At 42.0% G+C, this 22,126-nt stretch overlaps 1 protein-coding gene and 1 long non-coding RNA gene across 2 annotated transcripts; both read left to right on the forward strand.

Moving 5' to 3' along the window:
- The first annotated feature begins 9,323 nt into the window (after positions 1-9,323).
- On the forward strand, positions 9,324-18,341 carry LOC110967833 (uncharacterized). The gene is made up of 13 exons (XM_051937680.1): positions 9,324-9,449; positions 9,604-9,794; positions 9,942-10,106; positions 11,610-11,751; positions 12,411-13,257; positions 13,355-13,499; positions 13,616-13,759; positions 13,889-13,947; positions 14,038-14,225; positions 15,268-15,662; positions 15,744-15,840; positions 16,118-16,295; positions 17,372-18,341. The coding sequence occupies exons 2-13, from the start codon at positions 9,619-9,621 to the stop codon at positions 17,500-17,502; spliced, it is 2,667 nt and encodes an 888-aa protein (XP_051793640.1). The 5' UTR covers positions 9,324-9,449; positions 9,604-9,618; the 3' UTR covers positions 17,503-18,341.
- Positions 18,342-20,854: 2,513 nt separating this feature from the next.
- LOC127530609 (uncharacterized) lies at positions 20,855-21,401 on the forward strand. The gene is made up of 3 exons (XR_007937256.1): positions 20,855-20,910; positions 20,978-21,040; positions 21,144-21,401. It is a non-coding gene; the product is annotated as an uncharacterized LOC127530609 (long non-coding RNA).
- The last annotated feature ends 725 nt before the right edge of the window (positions 21,402-22,126 follow it).

Raw genomic sequence — 22,126 nt, forward strand, 5'->3', positions numbered from 1 at the left:
TACTGCTGTCTTAGAAATTAAAAATGCACTATGGATGATGACAATCTATCGAACTGCTGCTTCACCTGCACAGGGAAACATTGCATTTGATAAGAAGCATCACAGTTGTCCTGTGCTAATAAAATATCCAAATTTCACAACTGAATTCATATTGAACATTTTTAACAAATTTTTATCTGTGTCTATCTCTTCAATGCTTATGTGGGCAATGATGGCGAAACCTGGAGGGGAGTGATTGGGGGGAATGGCGTGTCTGATCTGAACCCGAGCGGTGTTTTGTTATTGAACTTCTGTGCTAGTCATGGATTGGCCATAACGAACACCGTGTTTGAGCATAAGGTTGTTCATAAGTGTACCTAGTACAGAGCACCTTAGGTCAAAGGTCGATGATCGACTTCATAGTCATATCATCAGATCTGTGGCCATATGTCTTGGACATTCGGGTGAAGAGAGGTGCAGAACTGTCAGCTGACAGCTGGTGGTAAGTTGGATCCGGTGGCGAGGAAGGCTACCGGACAGACCTGGTAAACCCAAACGTGTAGTGCGGGTGAACTGGGAACGTCTGGCGGAGGACCCTGTCTGTGAGGTTTTCAACTCCCACCTCCGGAAGAGTTTCTCCTGCATCCCGGGGGAGGTTGGGGACATGGAGTCTGAGTGGTCCATGTTCTAAGCCTCCATTGCAGAAGCGACTGTTAGGAGCTGTGGCCTGAAGGTCACCGGTGCCTTCACCGTGGTGGCAACCCAAGAACTTGCTGGTGGACACTGGCAGTGAGGGAAGCGGTCAGGCTGAAGAAGGAGACCTTTTGGGTTTGGCTTGCTCGGGGGTCTCCTGAAGCAGGCGATGGGTATCAGTTGGCCAAAAGGGCGGCAGCTTCGGCAGTCACAGAATCAAAAACTCGGGTGTAGGAGTTCGGGGAGGCTATGGAGAAGGACTTTCGTTTGGCCTCAAGGAGGTTCTGGCAAACCATCCTGCGCCTCAGGAAGGGGAGGCAGGGATTTGCTCAGGCTGTGTACAGTTGGGGTGGAGAATTGTTGACCCGTACTGAGGATATTGTGGAGCGGTGGAAAGAGCACTTTGAGGAACACCTGAACCCGATAAACACGTCCTCTGTGGGGGCGGCAGAGCCTGAAGACTTGGGGGAGTCTTCGTCCATATTCGTGGCAGAGGTCGCAGAGGTAGTTAAGAAGCTCTTTGGTGGCAAGGCACCAGGTGTGGACGAGATCCGCTCTGAGATGCTGAAGGTTCTGGACATTGTTGGACTGTCTTGGTTGACACGTCTCTACAATGTCGCGTGGGCATCGGGTACGGTACCTGGGGGGTAGCAGACCGGGGTGGTGGTCCGCATTTTTAAAAAGGGGGATCGGAGAGTGTGCTCCAACTACAGGGGTATCACACTTCTCAGCCTCCCCGGGAAAGTTTACTCTAGGGTGCTGGAAGGGAGACTCCGACCGATTATCGAACCTCGGATTTAGGAGGAGCAATGCAGATTCTGTCCCGGTCGTGGACCAGTGGACCAGCTCTTTATTCTTGCGGAGTTGCTTAGGGGGTCATGGGATTTCGACCTGCCAGTCTACATGTGTTTTGTGGATCTGGAGAAGGCCTACGACCGTGTCCCCTGAGGGGCTCTGTGGGAGGCACTGCGGGAGTATTAGGCACCAGGCTCGTTGATACGAGCCATTCAGTCCCTGTACAACCAAAGTGAGAGCTGTGTCTGTATACTCGACACAAAGTCAAACTCATTTCCAGTGGGTGTTGGACTCCGCCAGGGCTGCCCCTTGTCTCCGATTCTGTTCGTGGTCTTCATGGACGGGATCTCAGGGCACAGCTGGGGTGAGTCGGGTGTCTGGTTTGTCGACCTCAGGATCGCATCTCTGCTTTTTGCAGATGATGTGGTTCTGTTGGCTTCCTCACATCATGACCTTCAGTGCACACTGGAGTGGTTTGCAGCCGAGTGTGAAGCAGCGGCGATGCAGATCAGCACCTCCAAGTCCAACGCCATGGTCCTCTGCCGGAAGCTGGTGGAATACTCCCTCTGGGTTGAGGGGGGGGAGTTGCTTCCTCAAGCAAAGGAGTTTAAGTATCTCGGGATGTTGTTCACGAGTGATGGGAAAATGGAGCGTGAGATGGACAGGCAGATTGGTGCAGCATCAGCAGTAATGCGGGCGTTGTATCGGACTGTTGTGGTAAAGAGGGAGCTAAGCCATAAGGCGAAGCTCTCAATTTACCAGTCCATCTATGCTCCAACCCTCACCTATGGTCATGAGCTCTGGGTAGTGACCGAAAGAATGAGATTGCGGAAACAAGCGGCTGAAATGAGCTTCCTCCGTAGGGTGACTGGGCTCAGCCTTAGAGATAGAATGAGGAGTGCAGACATCCGGAGGGAGCTCGGAGTAGAGCCGCTGCTCCTTCGCGTCAAAAGGAGCCAGTTGAGGTGGTTTGGCCATCTGATTCGGATGTCTCCAGGGAGACTTCCTCCGGAGGTTTTCCGAACACCTCCGCCTGGGAGGAGACCCCGAGGCAAACCCAGAACACACTGGAGGGATCACCCAGGAAGAGCTGGAAAGCATTGCTGGGGGGATGTCTGGAACAACCTGCTTTGCCTGGTTAGCACTTTCACCTTGCAGCAAGAAGATCCCCGGTTCAAATCCCAGCCTGAGCCTGGGATCTTTCTGCATGGAGTTTGCATGTTCTCCCTGTGCATGCGTGGGTTTTCTCCGGGTAATCCGGCTTCCTCCCACAGTCCAAAAATATGCTGAGGTTAATTGGTTACTCTAAATTGTCCATAGGTGTGAATGTGAGTGTGATTGCTTGTATATGTAGCCCTGTGACAGACTGGCGACCTGTCCAGGGTGTCCCCTGCCTTCGCCCGAGTCAGCTGGGATAGGCTCCAGCACCCCCCGCGACCCAAGTGAGGATAAAGCGGTGTATAGAGAATGGATGGATTTTGTTTTATTTATTTATTATTTTGGGTCTCAAATATGTTTACACACACACACACACACAATTATAAATGAAAAACAAAATTAAATATAAAATTTAATAAAATTTTAAAAAACAACTTTGACAAAAGGGCACTTTGGGCATCAAGTGGCAACAGGGACAGGTACTTCAGCCCCCTCCGCCCCCTCTCCCCTCTGCACGTGCCTGCAAAACAGTTGGAACCACCATGCTTATAATAACAGATTTCTCTCCCTCGGTTAGATCTGTTGCCTCGGAGAATGGTGCAAGAACCGTGCAGAGCTCCTTCAACCGGTTTCCACTCACGGGGACTAAATGTCACATCCTCATAGTCTTTGCTGCACATTTCAGTCAGGGTTTTGTGGTCCAGAGCTGTGAGGGACTGTACTTGTTTGAAAGTGCTGTCGCAGCGAGTGTTGTTTGCTGCTGGAATAGTCTTACTCGTGTCAAACATAGCCTAAAACTTGTCTTTGAACTGTGAGCTGCTATGTAACAGAGTAGTGAATCACAATGCTTTGGCTATGGTGCGAGAGACAACCCTAACTTCCTTCATTCCATCATTCACAACTAACTGCAGAGAGTGGGCAAAGCAGGAAAGACGTTCACCTTATGACCAGGGTAATTCTGTGTCTTCCACTGAAGTCATGTCTTCCCACAAGTGCTCATCATCTAGATTCTCCTCCTCACTCTCACTGTCATTAGACTGCTGTTGTTGCATGTGAACTTTGAAAGCACATTTCATATTGTCAGCATTGTCCGTAATTATACAACTTATCTTCTGACGGATGCCATATTCACGGGGCGGCATGGCTCAGTGGGTAGAGTGGCCGTCTTGTAACTGGAAGGTTGCCAGTTCGATCCTCGGCCCGTTGTGCTCATGTCGAGGTGTCCCTGAGCAAGATACCTAACCCCTAATTGCTCCTGATGCGTTGTGGTTAGCGCCTTGCATGGCAGCTTCCGCCATCAGTGTGTGAATGGGTAAATGTGACATATCATGTAAAGCGCTTTGGATAAAAGTGCTATATAAATATGACCATTTATATTCCTCTGTGATCTCCTCAAAAACAGAAGCAATCCGTTCCCCACTATGTCTGCCTGTAATACGCATACAGTCCAGCAAGTCGGATTGAAGTGCATCAGAGTCTTTTGTTTTGCAGCACACATGCAGTCACTCCAAGGAAGGAACATAGCCTGCGATCAGACCAGAGATCAGTTGTTAATGACACAGACAACTGTGTAGCCAGCTTCTCCAAAACAGCTTCCTTGACTTTCTTTACCAACACTAGTATCTATATCTCACAAACTGTCCTTCTGGAGACGGGTATGTATTTGCAATCCATAATCCCAAGAAAGTGTTTAAAATGTCCATTTTCCACAAATGAAAGTGGCAGACCACATCCAACAATTAAATCTTTGACAATGGCTTCAGTGATGGTTTGCTGCCTTGGTGAATATAGACTGTAGACCTGAACCTTCTGTGCAAAGGATTGTAAAGTTGGCTGTTTGATATCTTTCTCGAATCCTGCCCTGCACTCCAAAAATCTGTAAATCATAAAGACATCTGGTCATATAACAATGAATCATATCAAAAAAAAAAATCTTATTTACAGTGTAAGATGAACAGAAAAGAAAATTGTATTAATTTATGAAGCATCTACTTATGTTAAAAACACAAATGAGTGAATCAGCACAATGCATGCACGACATGACCATTATGACAACCATGTTTTTCAAATAGTTACACAAAGATATGATACTAAATAACCACACCAGTTCATTTTCTTACTTTAACACTGGCATTACAATCATTTTCATGAAGATGATAGGTGTGTATTTTTTTCTTTTTAGTACACGCAATGTGGGAAAGATTGTGATTAATCAAGCCATAGAAGAGGGAACTCCTAATGCTGAAATTGTGCTATACATATACACTCAACAAAAATATAAACGCAACACTTTTGTTTTTGATCACATTTTTTATGAGATGAGCTCAAAGATCTAAAACTTTTTACACATGTAACCCTTTTGCCAACCGACTCGTTAATGTAAAAGGACTAGTTACTTAATCCTAAATGCTTTTTCCCTTCCTTAACTAATTTTTTGACAAAAGAGACATTCCAATGTATGAAAGACAGTGTCTAGGGTTAAGTATGATTCTCTTCTGATGCTCTCCTGAGGCTTCCCAGAAACAATAATCAACAAATAAACCAATGAAATTAAAATGTCACCAGTTAAATTAAAAATGTTTTTTTTTTACAGTGTACTGTTTAAGTGAAAAGGAAAATGATAACCACACACAATAGCTGTAGCTTTTAAATTCTGTCTTGTATTCAAAGGATTGAACAAGTAGAAAAAAACAATATAAAGTGGATTAATAAAGAATAATTAGTTTAACCTCAGCTGAGAGAAAGTTTAGTTTTTCCTTTGAGTGCACTCTTTTGTTCTTTTAAGCAAGCTTGCTATTTAGACCGTTGGCGCGCGTTGGAGCTCTTATCTGGGAAAACAACTTGAAAGCAATAATCCTACCGATCCAGAGTGGAAAGAAACCTTGTCCTCACGACCATTTGAGCAACCGGGTGCAGCAGAATCTCCCTCCCTCTCGACGTCCTGGACGCAGGTGAGTATTGATCCCTCAGGCGGCGACACCGTCTCCTCTCACTGGCCGACTCCTGACTAGGATGATGATCCGCTCTGACGCAGCAGCGTTAGCTTCACTGTTAGCCTCACTTAGCTCGTTCAGTTCGGTCCCAGCAGCGCCATGTCTCACTCTCTCTTCTGGTGCAGGACGTTCACAAACTCCGCAGCAGTCCACAGAAACGAGGGGTGCTTAACTGGGTTTACTTTGACTGAGCTGTGAAGACTTTTTCTGGTCTTTCTCTCAAGCTCATGCCGCCATCACACATATGCAGAATACTCCTCTCGTTTCTCTTCCGGTTTTCCGACTGTTTTTTTTCTTCGGTGTTTCCGCTCACGTTTCTTCTTCGTTTTTCTATGTTTTCAGTCCAGTGAAACATAAACCATCATAATGAAATAATAAAAGATGTAACCTGTTTGTTTTTGTATTTTTTTTAGCTTGGAACTAAATTATGAATTTCTTAACATCTGTAAACCCTTTAATATTTATGCAAAATGTAAGTTTTTTAACCTGAACGAATGAAATAACTATACTTTTAATCATGTAGTAAAACACATTAAATGAATCAGTGCTTTGTTCTGTAATAAAACACATCTTGTAAATAAAGTTAAAAAAATATACTGATATAGAAAATCGGGATACTACACAATATCACCATTTCTCTCAAATGTTGACAAATCTGTCTAAATCTGTGATAGTGAGCACTTCTCCTTTGCTGAGATAATCCATCCCACCTCACAGATGTGCCATATCAAGATGCTGATTAGACACCATGATTAGTGCACAGGGGCCTATTTCACGAAGCAGGTTTTACAAACTCTGAGTTTCTTCTACAACTCTGAGTTGATCTACTCTGTGATAGAAGACTCTGAGTTTTCGGTTTCACAACGGCTGATATGAGTTGATAACAATCTACCGATGAATATTTAATTATCTGTGCAGTAACGCTGCTCCTTTATCCACTGGATCGTTAATAAAAGCTGTTCTACGCCAAAACTCGCTCGCTTACTGACTGAATGAATGAGGAAATGAAACAGCGTGTGTGGCTGTGGCGGAGACGGAGAGAAACTCGAGGTTTTCTCAGATAAACCTGCTGGCGAGCAGGTTAGAGTCATAGAGTCTGTTACTGCGGTAACTGACCGAGAGTTGAAGTTACCCCTCTTTGTGAAACAGGCTCGAGTTACCCCGCATTCCCTGGTTAGAGGTACCTCGCTTCCTGAAATCGAAAACTCTGAGTTTCCCTCATTTCAGGGTTAACAAACTCAGAGTTTTCACTAAACCTGCTTCGTGAAATAGGCCCCAGGTGTGCCTTAGACTGCCCACAATAAAAGGCCACTCTGAAAGGTGCAGTTTTATCACACAGCACAATGCCACAGATGTGGCAAGATTTGAGGGAGCGTGCAACTGGCATGCTGACAGCAGGAATGTCAACCAGAGCTGTTGCTTGTGTATTGAATGTTCATTTCTCTACCATAAGCCGTCTCCAAAGGCGTTTCAGAGAATTTGGCAGTACATCCAAGCAGCCTCACAATCGCAGACCACGTGTAACCACACCAGCCCAGGACCTCCACATCCAGCATGTTCACCTCCAAGATCGTCTGAGACCAGACACTCGGACAGCTGCTGAAACAATCGGTTTGCATAACCAAAGAATTTCTGCACAAACTGTCAGAAACCGTCTCAGGGAAGCTCATCTGCATGCTCGTCGTCCTCATTGGGGTCTCCACCTGACTCCAGTTTGTCATCGTAACTGAGTTGAGTGGGCAAATGTTCACATTCGATGGTGTCTGGCATGTTGGAGAGGTGTTCTCTTCACGGATGAATCCCGGTTTAAACTGTTCAGGGCAGATGGCAGACAGCGTGTGTGGCATCGTGTGGGTGAGCAGTTTTCTGATGTCAGTGTTGTGGACGGAGTGGCCTATGGTGGCGGTGGGGTTATGGTATGGGCAGGCGTCTGTTATGGACGAAGAACACAGGTGCATTTTATTGATGGCATTTTGAATGCACAGAGATACCTTGATGAGATCCTGAGGCCCATTGTTGTGCCATACATCCAAGAACATCACCTCATGTTGCAGCAGGATAATGCACAGCCCCATGTTGCAAGGATCTGTACACAATTCTTGGAAGCTGAAAACGTCCCAGTTCTTGCATGGCCAGCATACTCACCGCACATGTCACCCACTGAGCATATTTGGGATGCTCTGGATCGGCATATACGACAGCGTGTACCAGTTCCTGCCAATATCCAGCAACTTCACACAGCCATTGAAGAGGGGTGGACCAACATTCCACAGGCCACAATCGGCAACCTGGTCAACTCTATGCGAAGGAAATGTGTTGCACTGCATGAGGCAAATGGTGGTCACACCAGATACTGACTATTTTTCTGTTTCCCCAGACCCCCACCCCCCACCCCCCCAAAAAAATAAAAAATAAAAAATGCACCTGTACCAACTGTAGAGTTAGCTTTCCTTTCTTTATGCTTCCTCTCCAAGCATCGGTAAAAGTTTGATGTGGTCCCAGCAGCCTCGGTGAGCGTTGCTTTGCAGAATTTGCATATAGCACTGTGTTTTCTTTTTGCAGTCGATTTAAAGATAAACTGTTCGTGGTGAGAAAAACCAAACTTTATTACAGCAGAGTTAGCTGACTTTGTTCCCATTAAGTAGACTCCTTCTTCCGTCTCCCCCATCTACTGTAGTGGAGTGTGTGTGAAGAGGAGTGGGGTAGGTGACAGGTCACAGCCTGTAAAAATAATCCAAATGAAAAATCAGTTAAATTATTGGTTACATTCGAAGCGGGAAGTTTTGCATCTAATCACAACAAAGCTGTTACTGAACAAATGAGACAACAGAGAGGCAGTTCACTGCTGTCGTTGCAGCCACAGTCTTGGCTGGTCTCCCAATAAAATCCCGAGTCCTCTGTGCCCAAGACCGAGACAAGACCGAATAAAAATGCGGTCCAGTGCGAGACAAGACCGAGATCTTCAAAAAGTGGTCTCAAGACCGGTCTTGAGACCGAGACCGATCTCGAATACTACAACACTGCATTCAACTCCAAGAACCTTATCAAGATGGTAAATGATGATGGAGGGTTTTGTAGCTGATGGGATAGAAAGCCATGTCAAAATGAAGATCACCATGAGAAAAGAGGACAATATTAAGATTCTGCATTAAAGTATAAAGGTGTCTGCAGAAAAACATTGGGCAGCATTGGAACTTGCAAGAAGACAAACAGCCAAAGTGGTCCAGAATCCAGAATGCTCGCCAGAAAACAATGTGAACATCTGGAGTGGCCATACAATCTCTCAGTGTGTTTTGTCACTTGTTTATCTAATGTCCAGCCAAAAAACAAAAACAAAACTATTAGTCAAAAAAAATTCACTCGAAATCTAAATTTGCCATGTCTTCAAAAGGTTCGGGCTCAGCTTTATACAGGTGAGTGACAACCAGCTGTCATTAATATCAAAATGAAAGCATTTGTGATTGACGAAATGTAAGCTGCACAAGAACAGACGCTGGCAGTGACACACTTATAAACACCTGCACTCAACAATAAGTGGCATGTTAAAAATGAGGGCAACAAATTACAGGCTGGTAAAACTAGTTCTACTTCTTCACAATGCTTTCCGTAAATGATGATGTTAATGAGAAGGGGATTTTTTTTCCTTGCAGCGGGTTATAAAAGATGCTCATGCATGAGGATTCAGCACTCGTCAGGATGGCTCATCTTACACTGCTGCTGCATCTGTTGCTTCTGGTCACCACGGCATCTGCATGGTCCTACAGGTATCGCTTCTTTGGCGGATCAGTGAACGCTGCCCCAAAAGTGACGAATACAAACGGGGCTTATGAGGTAAGTTCAGCTTGTTGGAGGGTGTCCTAGCTGCCACATCCCTTTTAAAAATATATATATATATATTATCAGAGGAAAGTTCATAAAAATGCATTGCATTGTTCAAGAGATCATAAAACTGGTGCTTAAGCTGTAATTGCATTTTTCTTTTCAGGTGGAACTTCGCAGCATGCAAACCACATACTACTGCAATGTGAATTCCTACACTTGCTCAAGTGGTCACTGTGGGTATCAGACCCAATATACCACCTCACAGATTGCAAGGAACTCCTTAGGTCTCTCCTGGTGCCAATATGAGGCAACAACAAAAAGAAAACTGAACAAAAACCTCCCCTTCGAGATCAGGTGAGACATTGTTTAGAAGAGAAAAGTCCAGCCCAATTTACTGAAAATATTCTAACTGTATTTGCTTTGTGTTAAAAAGGAAATCTGTTCGGAGCAATACTGAAAATGCTGCTTTGTCCTCATGAGTCACGCTTTTTTTCCAAACAGATACCCAGTTAGCTACCACTCCTTCTATGGCCAAGGCTACTGGATGGCAAACGTCAGATCCTCCATGGCTAAGTGGAGTATGATGGCACATGTGGACCTGGGCACTCGATCTGACACCGGAAAATCCAACAGATCTCCTGTCTTCACCATGCTGAATCTTCTCAGGTAATGAGAATAAGTAAATATTTCGACCTTGTTAGTAGATTCCATTTTCTTTGGTGTTTGCCAGAAAACGATGTTTAAGAGTCACTAAAATTTTAATGAGGCAAAAACATCATTTCTTTCTGCGTTAGGTTCAGTTTGGGGTCTTCCCAGGAATAAAATATAAAATTACATATCCTTAATTTAAATTTCCATGTACTCATGATTAATACACTAAATATGTACCTTTAATTTACAAAATACATATCCTGAACATAATTATTCTATTAAACACATTATCAGTATGTTAAAAACGATACAATTGATCATTCTGATAGAATTGCCGACAGTGAGAATATTTTTAAACTGACTTTAAAACAATTGTATTCATTTTCAAAAGTTTTATTTCAAAAGATTCAAAAAGTACAGCATTTCCCGCACTATAAGGCGCACTTAAAAGCCTTTAATTTTCTCAAAAATTGACGGTGTGCCTTTTAACCCAGTGCGTCTTATGTGTGCACTGAGTTCCAAAATCTGACTGTCGGACCATTTCCCGCCGACATAGGGACGTAATATGTACACTACACACACTGGCAGCGATAAACCTATTAGAGAACATTACATAAAGCTACGTACAGTACTGACTATTGTCCAAGCTTTCGCGGAAGCCGGCATCATTGCTGAACAGCCACTCGACAACGAGACTGACTCCGACAATGACGAGAGTGAACCCGGCATGTTTGATGTTGAAATTGCCCCGCTGTTCAATTCAGATACAGAAGATGTGGACTTTGATGGATTTGTGACAAAAGATTGATCAAAAAATAATGTGAGTGTATTTTAAATACGTAGTGGAATAAAGTTCAACCAAACTCACTGTTTTGCTTCCATTTCCTTGTTTTAGCATGCGCCCAATAATACGGTACGCCTTATATATGGCTTAAGTACAGAAATAAACCCTGTAATCGAGACTGCACCTTACAATCTGATGCACATTATGGTGCGGAAAATATGGTACTTCTCCTTGTACTTTGAGGACAACATAAAAGAATTACTACTTGAACAATTCATTTAAAAAAGTGACAAAAAGAGACAACCAAAATCCCCTTTAATAATTACTTTCGACTGTAATATGTCAACAATATGAAACAAGAAGTTTGAAACTGGTTTTATGCAAGACTCACATTTCTGGTAGAGAAATCAGTGCAGATTAGCACATATGCTGATTTATACCTCATTTTCACAAGCACATATGTTGATATATTATACTTCATGTTCACAATTAAACAAACAAGCAAAACAATACAGAACACTGGTAAAACAAAACATTGCTGACTTGTTCATGCTGATGATTAGTTTGTTTTTCTCCCCAAATAAACCATTAATCTCTCTCCTCTGCATCTGGGCAGGACCATCCTTGTTAGAAAAAAAACATGACAACATGAAGAATCTACAGCCATGCTGCAGTTGGGATTTCAGTTCAGTTTTTGCCACTATACTAAATTATTTGTGATTCACATGTTGCAGAGTCCCAAGGAACTGCCCTCGGACGTACAGCTTGACAGTGTTTGACCCTGAAGGTGACCGTGTGAGATGCAGACTACCAACCAACTCAGGGACATATGAGTGTGGACTGTGTGGTCTCCCCACTGGATTCTCTGTTGATCAGGTAAAACACAGACATAAACAATGTTGATTTTTTTTTCCATTAGCACAATATAATAAAAATGACAAAACATGTTAGTGAAACTTTTTCAGTCAATCTCTTTCTTCATCATGTGAAACAGTGTCTGTACGATAACGCTTTTCCAAGAATAAAACATGAAAGACTGAAGAAAACTGCAAATAATAATTGTAGAAAAACAGGGAGAACACCAAGTCATTCTATATTTGGTATAACTGAACTATATGTAGCATTATCATATAATATTACCTGTACTGCACACATCAACATCATTTGTGTAATTATTTTCAACTCCAGAGGTGGTAACAAAAATTCTTCAGTTCAGATTTAAAATTGAAGTAATTTACCAAACAAAGAGATTTTGCTTTATTGATGTAAATGATGTTATTTTTTATCTTTTAAACTTGATTTTACTCCAAGTGGCTTTCAATAAAAATAAAAGGCATTAAACATCCATCCATGCATTCTCTATACACTGCTTCATCCTCATTACAGTCACGGGGGAGGGGGGCTGAAGCCTATCCCAGCTGACTCGGGTGAAGGCATTAAACAGTACACTTAAATTAATTTAAAAATGTGTTTTCAAGAGCATTTAACATAACTTAAGACAAGGGATGATTATATACAATCTCTTTTATTGGCAGAATACCTGTTCCGTTTCATATAATGACAGTCGACAGAATGGATATCATCCCATTGAGCTTGTGGTGGAGGACTTTGCCAGGACACCGATCAGACTGACCTACTCTGATGGATCCTATGCAATAAAGCGTCCTTTTTCAATGAGAAGGGACAAACGTCAACTCCCATTCCCAGCTGCCCCATCAACCACCACATCTGCCCCAACGACCACAGCTGCCCCAACGACCACAGCTGCCCCAACGACCACCACAGCCCCAACGACCACCACAGCTGCCCCAACGACCACCACATCTGCCCCAACGACCACCACATCTGCCCCAACGACCACAGCTGCAACAACGACCACAGCTGCCCCAACGACCACAGCTGCCCCAACGACCACCACATCTGCCCCAACGACCACCACATCTGCCCCAACGACCACCACATCTGCCCCAACGACCACTGCTGCAACAACGACCACAGCTGCCCCAACGACCACAGCTGCCTCAACGACCACGACAGCCCCAACGACCACCACATCTGCCCCAACGACCACCACATCTGCCCCAACGACCACAGCTGCCCCAACGACCACAGCTGCCCCAACGACCACAGCTGCAACAACGACCACAGCTGCCCCAACGACCACAGCTGCCCCAACGACCACCACAGCTTCCCCAACGACCACCACATCTGCCCCAACGACCACAGCTGCCCCAACGACCACAGCCGCCCCAACAACCACCACAGCTGCCCCAACGACCACCACAGCTGCCCCAACAACAACCACAGCTGCCCCAACTACCGTGCCTTTCCGATCAACAATTCCTCCATTGAGCAAGCTTCCTCTGCAGTTTTCTATTTACGGTATGGCAGTCTTCTTTTTATTCGAACACCAGACTAAATATTTTTAAACATTTGATTAATTCCTGAAACTCTGTCTGTCCTCTCATCAAATTTCCAGTGGATGGTTTCAACGCTCCATCATGCCTTGATGGTGATTACTTTCCCGTTTTCTTGGCACCAACTCCGGCTAATGGGGTAAATCTTCCTGCGTTCGTCAACCAAACCCTCAAAATTGAAGTCAGATCCAAGGCACAATTCACCACGTAAGACAATTTTTCACGAAAATCATTGTCTAATGTTTGCAGCAATATGATATATAATATATAATAAATTCATGCCAATTATTGAGGTTCCTTTGCAAAAATTGTTTCTTTTGCAGGATTTATGACCTGATTGTGACAGGACCCAGAGGCATTACAAAGGAGAAAGTCTCCACAGACAAATATATCATTAAATGGACACCAACTGACAATGATCTAAATGATCATTTCTCAATTTGCTTTGTTTCTGAAGGAAGAGACAGGTGAGTTTTATCTAGTTGTATGTGGATATAAGTAAAACTATGCTATAAAACTTGAAATAAATCAGACTTTTATTGTTTCTGTCCTGGTAAAAACGTTCATATGAACCTGTGTATTTTGTCATTTCTCAGATATGGCCGAGCCTATCAATCAGAGCTCCGCTGTGTGACTGTGGACGTTGGGCATCACGGTTAGTCCATGCAGGATTTCACCTTATTTTGCTTGAAATAAAATTTTTCACCATCACATTAAAAAATAATCGCTACGTTTGAACATTTAGAGGCCGTTGTGACGTGCAATGAAACAACAGTAACTGTGGAAGTGGAGAAGTCCTACCTTATCAGACGCAACGAGCACATCTTACATCTGAATGACTTCGAGAATCCTTCCTGCAACTTGACCAGACGCTCCAACGCAACCCACCTGGTGGTTACCATGCCGCTGGGCAGTTGTGGGACCATAGTTGAGGTACAGGACACAAAACAGGAAAGGTGGTTGCTGTTGAAGGTCTTTGATCACTGCCCACATTAAATTCAACAAAGGTGGCTTTGAGCACACAATGATTTGTTCTGACTGCGTGTGTAATGACCAACAAGATAAATAATGTTGCGTCTCTTGTCGCAGTTCTGAAATGCTCTGAAGCTGTTCACACTGAAAAAGACACAAGAAACAGATTACTCTTGGACGATTCATTTAGCTGTTCCCCTCAAGGGCCATTGAAACTCAGTGGTCTTTTCAAATGGGACACAACATAGGATGTGTACCAATACTAATACCACGACACAAATATTGAATATTTCCTGAAACTCAGTATGTCAAATGTAGAATGCGAAAATACCAGGGTGCCCTACTACGTCCAGTTGCATTTAAATAAAAATTCTAACTCAAGAGTGCAGTTACTAAACATCCATCCATCCATTCTCTATACACCGCTTTATCCTCACTAGGGTCACGGGGGTGCTGGAGCCTGTCCCAGCTGACTCGGGCGAAGGCAGGGGACACCCTGGACAGGTCGCCAGTCTGTCGCAGGGCTAGTTATTAAACAAAAAAAGCCAAACAGAAATTGGGCAATGTGACACGAAATGTCAAACATTTGTCATTCCATATAGATATGTTGACTTTTTGGCCAGGCAGATTTTGCAAAGTAGTGCATTCAGCACACCTGGTAGACAGACTCATATTTTCGAATAAATGTTGGTCAAAGACACCAAAACACCACAAATGCACAAATTCTACCTGAAGGTCACAAACATAGGATTTCTGTACATTTAAAGGAAAACATGAAAGGGTCATTGTATTTCACATTTCAGTCTCTCCACACTCAGTAGAAGCAGTTTCTATCAGCTTCGGTTACTGGAATTTTTCATATTTGTGATGGGATGTACTTTATTATCTTTAATCTTATCAGTGTCTGCATCATAGAATTCACAGTTACTCTACTGACTTGTAATATGCATGAGTCATATTTTTATGAAAATTTTTATTCTCTTCCTTTTTACTTCATTTTCAGGAAGATGCTGACAACATTCTCTTCAAGAACGAGATCACATCTGCTGACCCAAATGAAATCATTTCCAGACAACATGATGTCGAGATTGCCTTCTGCTGCGTCTACCCGAAGCGAGCCAACCTGACGCTGGGATTCACCCACAAAAACCCCTACGCTTTCAAAGAGAAAGGCTTTGGTGCTTTCACCTTCCAGTTTGAGTTCTTTGAGAGCCAGCGGTTCAGACAGCAGGTTAATGACAGCTCCTACCCCATTGCGGTGTACCTCAAGCAGATGATCTTCATGCAGATCGAGGCAACCTCATCCATCCCCAACACCGAGCTGTTTGTGGAGACCTGCAGGGCGACTCCCTATGACAATCCCAATTCCCGCATCAGCTACACCATCATTGAAAATGGGTAATCAGTATTTTGTGGCGGTTGGTTATTATGAGAAATACCTGGTCATGTTTCTAAATCAGTTGAACTGCATTGTCACAGGTGTGTAAAGGACCCAACAGTGCAAATCTATAACAGCTCCAAGTCTCAGTTCAGATTTGGAATGGAGGCTTTCGAGTTCATCGGCGCTCACGAGGAGGTAAAGCTGCTTTTTTTTTCTTTTACAAAGCTATGAACCTTTCACAACCTCAAAGTCAAATATCATCCCTAACACACACAATAAAAATCACAAATTTTCATAAATGGATGGAACCTATATCAGTTCTTGCCATTCATAGGGAAGGGTTAGGTAAAGCAACCATGTTCTGCACTGTGTACATTGGAAGGTACACTGTAAATGCCATATTGTATTAAATCCATGCATTGCTTAGTACAAGAAATTCTTCATATCTGATTTCACCTCCATGTGTCTGCAGGTCTACATCACATGCTCGGTCATCCTGTGTGAACAAGGCGTCTCTGGAACACGCTGCAGTCAGGGATGCCTCAGGTCCAACTCAGGGAATCGTCGCAAAAGAGAGGCTGTAGCTCAGTCCAGCAGCCACTCCATTTCCCAGGGGCCTTTGCACCTAGCTAAGATTTCTGACAGTCAAGGTGAGTTTACATATGGTCAGTTCATCCTGCAAACCTACAGGTGCATCCCTACTACATGTAGTTTAGTGTTGCAGTGTACACGGAGGTGTTTGTGTTGCTACCCCTGCCCTCATGATTATAAATGGGTTGGACAAAATAACAGAAACACTTGTCAGTACAACTGCAAGGCAACACAAAACACAATATCATAGAATTATTGTGGTTAAATCTAACTTTGAGGGTTTACATTTTAGCTTTTGCTACTCTACATTTGTGTGACAGCTGTAGTGCACTTTTGTGTATTATTTTAGGTTTGGAATATATAACAATTAAACTTTACATTCACCATCTGAAGAATTACAGCATCATTATTATAAAATACAACACTATTCTAGTTTTGTGATGCAAACTACTACTTGAGTATTTCTACACTGTAGTTTTGCTAACTTATGTGTGTGTGTGTGTGTGTGTGTGTGTGTGTGCGCGCGTATATATATATATATATATATATATATATATATATATATATACATATATATATATATATATATATATATATACACATACATATTTAAGCAAAATAAATGATCACACTTTTCAAAACTGGCTTGGATTTAGCTTCAGGTTATTTCAATCAATTAATCAATCAATGAAGTCAAACATTATTTCTACCAAGCAAGTCAAATTCAGTTAAAAGTGCTTTACAGGGTGCTGGCCAAATATAGAATGATAAAAACAGATTAAATGCACATCAAAGCAACAAAATAGATTAAAACTAAATAAAATATGACCAGTAAGGTGACAAAAGATAATATAAGCAGTGAAAATAATAAAAAATATTATGAAACATTACACAAAACAAACTGTTTATAGTAAAATTGCAAAATATTAACAAAAGTAAATGGTGATACCCTTAAGTGTTAGAGATGATACAATATGTATCTGACTCGTTCAAATATAAATGTAAAATCCTACAATATTACAAATTATGTATCATTTAAATATTAAGATTAAATACAAAATATATATGATTTAGATTTTTTTTGTGGTACTTTTCCCCCATATACCTAATTTTTGGTGTCTTTTCCTCTCTTAAGCCCCAAACCTGAATCTGCCCTTTAACCTGGTCTTCGTCGTTGGCTGCCTCCTGGTAGTTGGAGTGGTGATCTACCGGTCGAGGAGCAACAAAGCTAAATACCAACGGCTGCCGACCTCTGAGCCAGAGTGAAGACACAAAAACTGCTTATATCCATCCAAATGCTACAAAAGGTGTTGATTTACTGTGTCTTTTTGGGGTTCTGGTGCTTTACGTAGTCCTGACAATGAAAACTAATTAGTATAAATGTGTGATTTTAAAATGCTGGGTGTGTCTTTAACTGTGTTTAGGCTTACTCATTAGAATTGCTGTCTTAGAAATTAAAAATTCATCATGGATGATGAAAATCTATTGATTTATTTTAAACTATTGGCTATAGAGTTGTTGGGGAAGCATCAGAGTTAAAATGAAGCACCATGGTGATGATAAATTGGTAACAGAAATGTAATGTTTTCTCCTTGTATTGACAAATCTATATTTGCATCTGTATTTTGGTGTCAGGCAGATCCTGTGTTGTTTTTCATGTCCTCATTCCATTTTCCCAGCTCAAATGAAATTATGTGCATAAAGGCACTACAGAAAACAGGATAAAAACTTGTAAACAAAGCTTGGAAAAAAAAAAACTTAAAATACCAACACAGGGCAGGAAAACATCTTAAAAGATAGTTTTATAAAATAAAACAAACTCTAAATATTATTACTGCTAAGAGCAACCAAAAGTCACTGAAAACATGTTTTTCTTGAGAAAGCTCATTGGGCAAGCTGTGGGACTGTGACTCATTTACCCTGATTGTGAAATAGCTCAGCAGTTTTTTTTTTAAAAAAACATTTTTTTTAGTTAACAATTTGTATGTGTTGTGTTGTGAAAAATGAATCCAGAGTTTGGATAGAGACATGCATCAAGCATGGAGAATAAAAGTTGCTTTCTCAAAAGAGAATTGCTGAATTTCTTTCTGCAATATCATGATAATTTTGTAAGGTGTTAAACTTATTCTGTAAAGCACCCTGAGATTACTTACAGTGCCAGTCAAAGTTTGGACACACTTTTACATTCATTTGAATGAGAAAGGGTTCTGACTTTTCACTACATAAACAAAATTTACCAGAAAAATTAATTCGTATCAGTTTCAGTTTTTCACTTAACACTTTCAGCAAATGCTTCAAGTGGTCTCCAAAAGGGCCTGGCCACCAAGCAAATAGAGCTGAACTTTGAACCCAAATTATAACTCAAAACTCAAATCTAGGTGTTCTTTATTGCATCTCAGTTCTCTTTCTTAAATGTTCAAAAGGGGGCATTATCACCAAATTTACCTCTCATCGCTTCTCCTCCCTTCTTCTCATGGAGGGTGTGTATACTCAGCACATCCCTTTATACAGGAGGTTGCGTGTGCACGCTCATTCATGGGGCCCCAGATGGTAGGCTGCCAAACCTAAAGTGTGGAGTGTGTATGACAAAAGGAGACCTCGTGCGTCTGTGAGTGTGTGCATGTTACATGCGTGCATTGGGAGCATAAACAACTGTACATGACTCAACAGGCTATAAGTGTGTCTGTAGAAGAAGAATGTCTTTATTGTCGTTATACAGAGTACAACAAAGTTGCTATCGCATACTGATGAGGGAAGCTGCCATGCAAGGCGGTAACCACAGCTCATTAGAAGCAGTTAGGGGTTAAGTGTCTTGCTCAGGGACACCTTGACATGAGCTCTCCAGGTCAAGGATCAAACCGGCGACCCTCCTGTTGCAAGATGTCCACTCTACCCATTGAACCATGCCACCCATACTGTATGCATGCTCTAAGCAGAGGTTAGATGAGAAGTGATATACAGGCAATTTGATCAACCTTTTTTTAAAACAAAATGGAAGACAGAAACCAACACATCCAGCCATTTAAATTCAAATTATTCTGAACCATATTAGCTTTATTTTATACATCTACATATCCTCTACACCTGCCAATCACTACAGTCTTTTAAATCACTTCTTAAAATCCATTTTTTTAATCTTGCTTTTATGTGACGTTGTCTATTAATATTTTTATCATTATTATTTTTATTGTCTATGGTTTACCTCTGCATTCTTCCTCTCTGGTCTTTTTCCTTCTGGACTGACTTGGAATCTGTTGATCAATCTTCGTCCTGGTGTCCTTTTTTTCTTTGCCCTGACTTTAAAGGGCTTTGTAACCTGAAGATGCTATATACTGTAGATAAAATTACTGTTATTATTACTGTTCTCCTTCATACATCTCTCCTATCAACTCGCTTTGCAAAATAAGAAATAAGCATGAGAACATTTACACCTATGGGCAATTTAGAGTTACCAATTAACTTGAGCATGTATTATTTTGGACTGTGGTAAGAAACTGGAGTACCCAGAGAAAACCCACATATGCGCAGGGAGAACATGCAAACTCCATACAGAAAGATCCCAGGCCCAGGCCAGGACGTGAACCAGGGAGCTTCTAGCTGCAAAGTGAAGATGCTAACCAAAATGCAACTTTCAGCCCTGACATAAAATTGAAAGATAAAATGAAGTATAAATCCAAGTGCACAGTTATCTCCAAAACAGGCACCAGTGGTCTCCAATGTGATAAGGATATAAGCTGAAGCTAAAGCTTAAGGTTAGAGCAATACTGACTGTTTGTTTCCAAAGTTCTCTCCTTGGCTTTGCCAAGTAATCACACCCATCGCTATAGCTTTACCAACAGCAATCAGGTCACAACAAAGAAGAAAGCGAGAGCAGCACACAAGATTAGCTGAGAGAGGTTAACCAGACCACACTCTGTAATGTTTTAAGTTTAAACTATAGGTTAAAGTTTTTAGATCTAAATCAGAGCAAACGCCTGTATCCTTATATGTCTCGTTTTTTCCTCTTTGTAACCTATACCAGGAGTGTAAAGCGGTCTTATCTTCAGTCTTATTCTGTCAGCTGCAGTCCTGAACAATGTTCAATAGTCTGAGAGCAAGTAAAGAACAAAAGAAAAAACATGATTCAAACCAGCAAGTAGACTTATTACAAATCTGATACGGTCAACAAACAGGCTTTGGAGCTTTAACCCTCTGTACCCCAAAACCTGTAAGCAAGTTTGAAAGACATGTTTTCTTTAAAATGTTGCAAAAAAAACACCACAAGAAAATGTAGAAATATGCAGCAAAGCAAAACCAAACCCAGAAACACATTATGAAGACAGAAAATTGATCCCAATTCAGAAATTACCCTGCTTGGTTTGCAGATGTTAGCATCTTGTACAATGCTGTCATATGTAAGCAATACAACATTGTCATATGTAAACAGGTGTCAATATGTGCAAACGTTGATATGTGCAAAAGGAGGAGATATGTGCAAAGTATTACTATTTATAGATATTGCAGGTGAGTCACTGTTTTAATAGCCATATATATATATATATATATATATATATATATATATATATATATATATATATATATATATATATATATAAGAAAAAAATATATGATTATTTAGTTCTCTTTTGTGTCTTTTTTGTCTTTTGGCCCCTTCACACCACAGACCTTGTAACTGTAAGTAGGCAACACTCCAAAGATTTATCCAAATGGTAGTTTAAGTTTACTGAAGTCACTGATCTAGGATGAAGAGGATGAAACTGTGTCTGCTGCCTTTACAGAGGGGGATCCAGAAAGGCATACAGAGGTATGTTACTGATATTTCTCTTCTCATTCAGATTTTGGGTGGAATATAGAGTGTGACATTTAGCTTACACTGAAGTGTTGCACATTCTCATCCTTTTTAACAGAGCATGGCTGGACAGCAGCAGAATGGTTCCTCAACTTCCACTGCACAGACTGACACAGTGAGATGGATGTTCAGGAAACACCAGAGGTTCATTCTCTGGAATTCAAGTGCAACTGTATAATTTAATGTCCTCTATGTATTCCCAGTTATCAGTAAAACAGATTTACAAACTGCATTTGCTGAGAAAAATCCAAAACAACAGATTAGGAGGGCAGATCTGGAAATTGAAAGACTGGAGCACAAGTTAGAGGTGGGTGATGGTCACAGGTGAATTATGTTAACTATTGGAACATGAACTGAACTATCTTTTATTTGTAGGAAATAAAGAAGACCAAATGAAATGTGTATCATGTCTTTATTTGCTGTGGTGGTGATGATGGTGACTTAAACTCTAAAGTGATTATTGCATACGGTGTCTCTGACTGCTCTGCTGTCCTGGATAGCTGCAGGTGGATGGGCTCATCATCTGGGTCTTCAGTTTGTAGAGCAGGGTGTTGCTCTCCTCTAATAGTGGTAATATTATGAAGAACAACACATGCCACAGTAATATCACAGGCCCTCTCAGGGGTCACCCTGAGGAGATGTAGGCTCTGGAAACGGGCTTTCAGCAGGCCTATGGTCATCTCCACCCTGACTCTGGTCCTGCAGTGAGTCCGGTTGAAGTTCTGTTGGGGGCCTGGTTCAGGGTCAGGGTATGAGGTCATCAGCCTGGGTTGGCATGGTAACCCCTGTCACCCAGCAGAAGGCCATCAAACTCTCCTGTAATGTATAGTGGATACATCAGAGTATATTAAAGGAGGGAGACAAGAGAATTCTATTGTGAAAATCTTTAGGCTGCTGACCACGCTGCAGTCTGTTGCTCAGGTTAGACTCTCCATAAATCCTGGAGTCATGAACAGACCCAGACCACTTGGCCTCCACATTAGAAATGATGTATGCAGCATCACATATGATCTGGACAGTGCAGAGAATGACAGATGTTGA

The sequence above is a fragment of the Acanthochromis polyacanthus genome, chromosome 2, assembly GCF_021347895.1.
Source record: "Acanthochromis polyacanthus isolate Apoly-LR-REF ecotype Palm Island chromosome 2, KAUST_Apoly_ChrSc, whole genome shotgun sequence".
Lineage (NCBI taxonomy): Eukaryota > Metazoa > Chordata > Actinopteri > Pomacentridae > Acanthochromis > Acanthochromis polyacanthus.

Bases quoted from the DNA above. Each gene is read 5' to 3' on its own strand.
- LOC110967833 (XM_051937680.1), top strand. From the start codon at position 9,619: ATGCAAACCACATACTACTGCAATGTGAATTCCTACACTTGCTCAAGT. The intron at 10,107-11,609 runs GTAATGAGAATA...CACATGTTGCAG, and splicing joins ACCATGCTGAATCTTCTCAG to AGTCCCAAGGAACTGCCCTC. The intron at 14,226-15,267 runs GTACAGGACACA...CTTCATTTTCAG, and splicing joins GTTGTGGGACCATAGTTGAG to GAAGATGCTGACAACATTCT.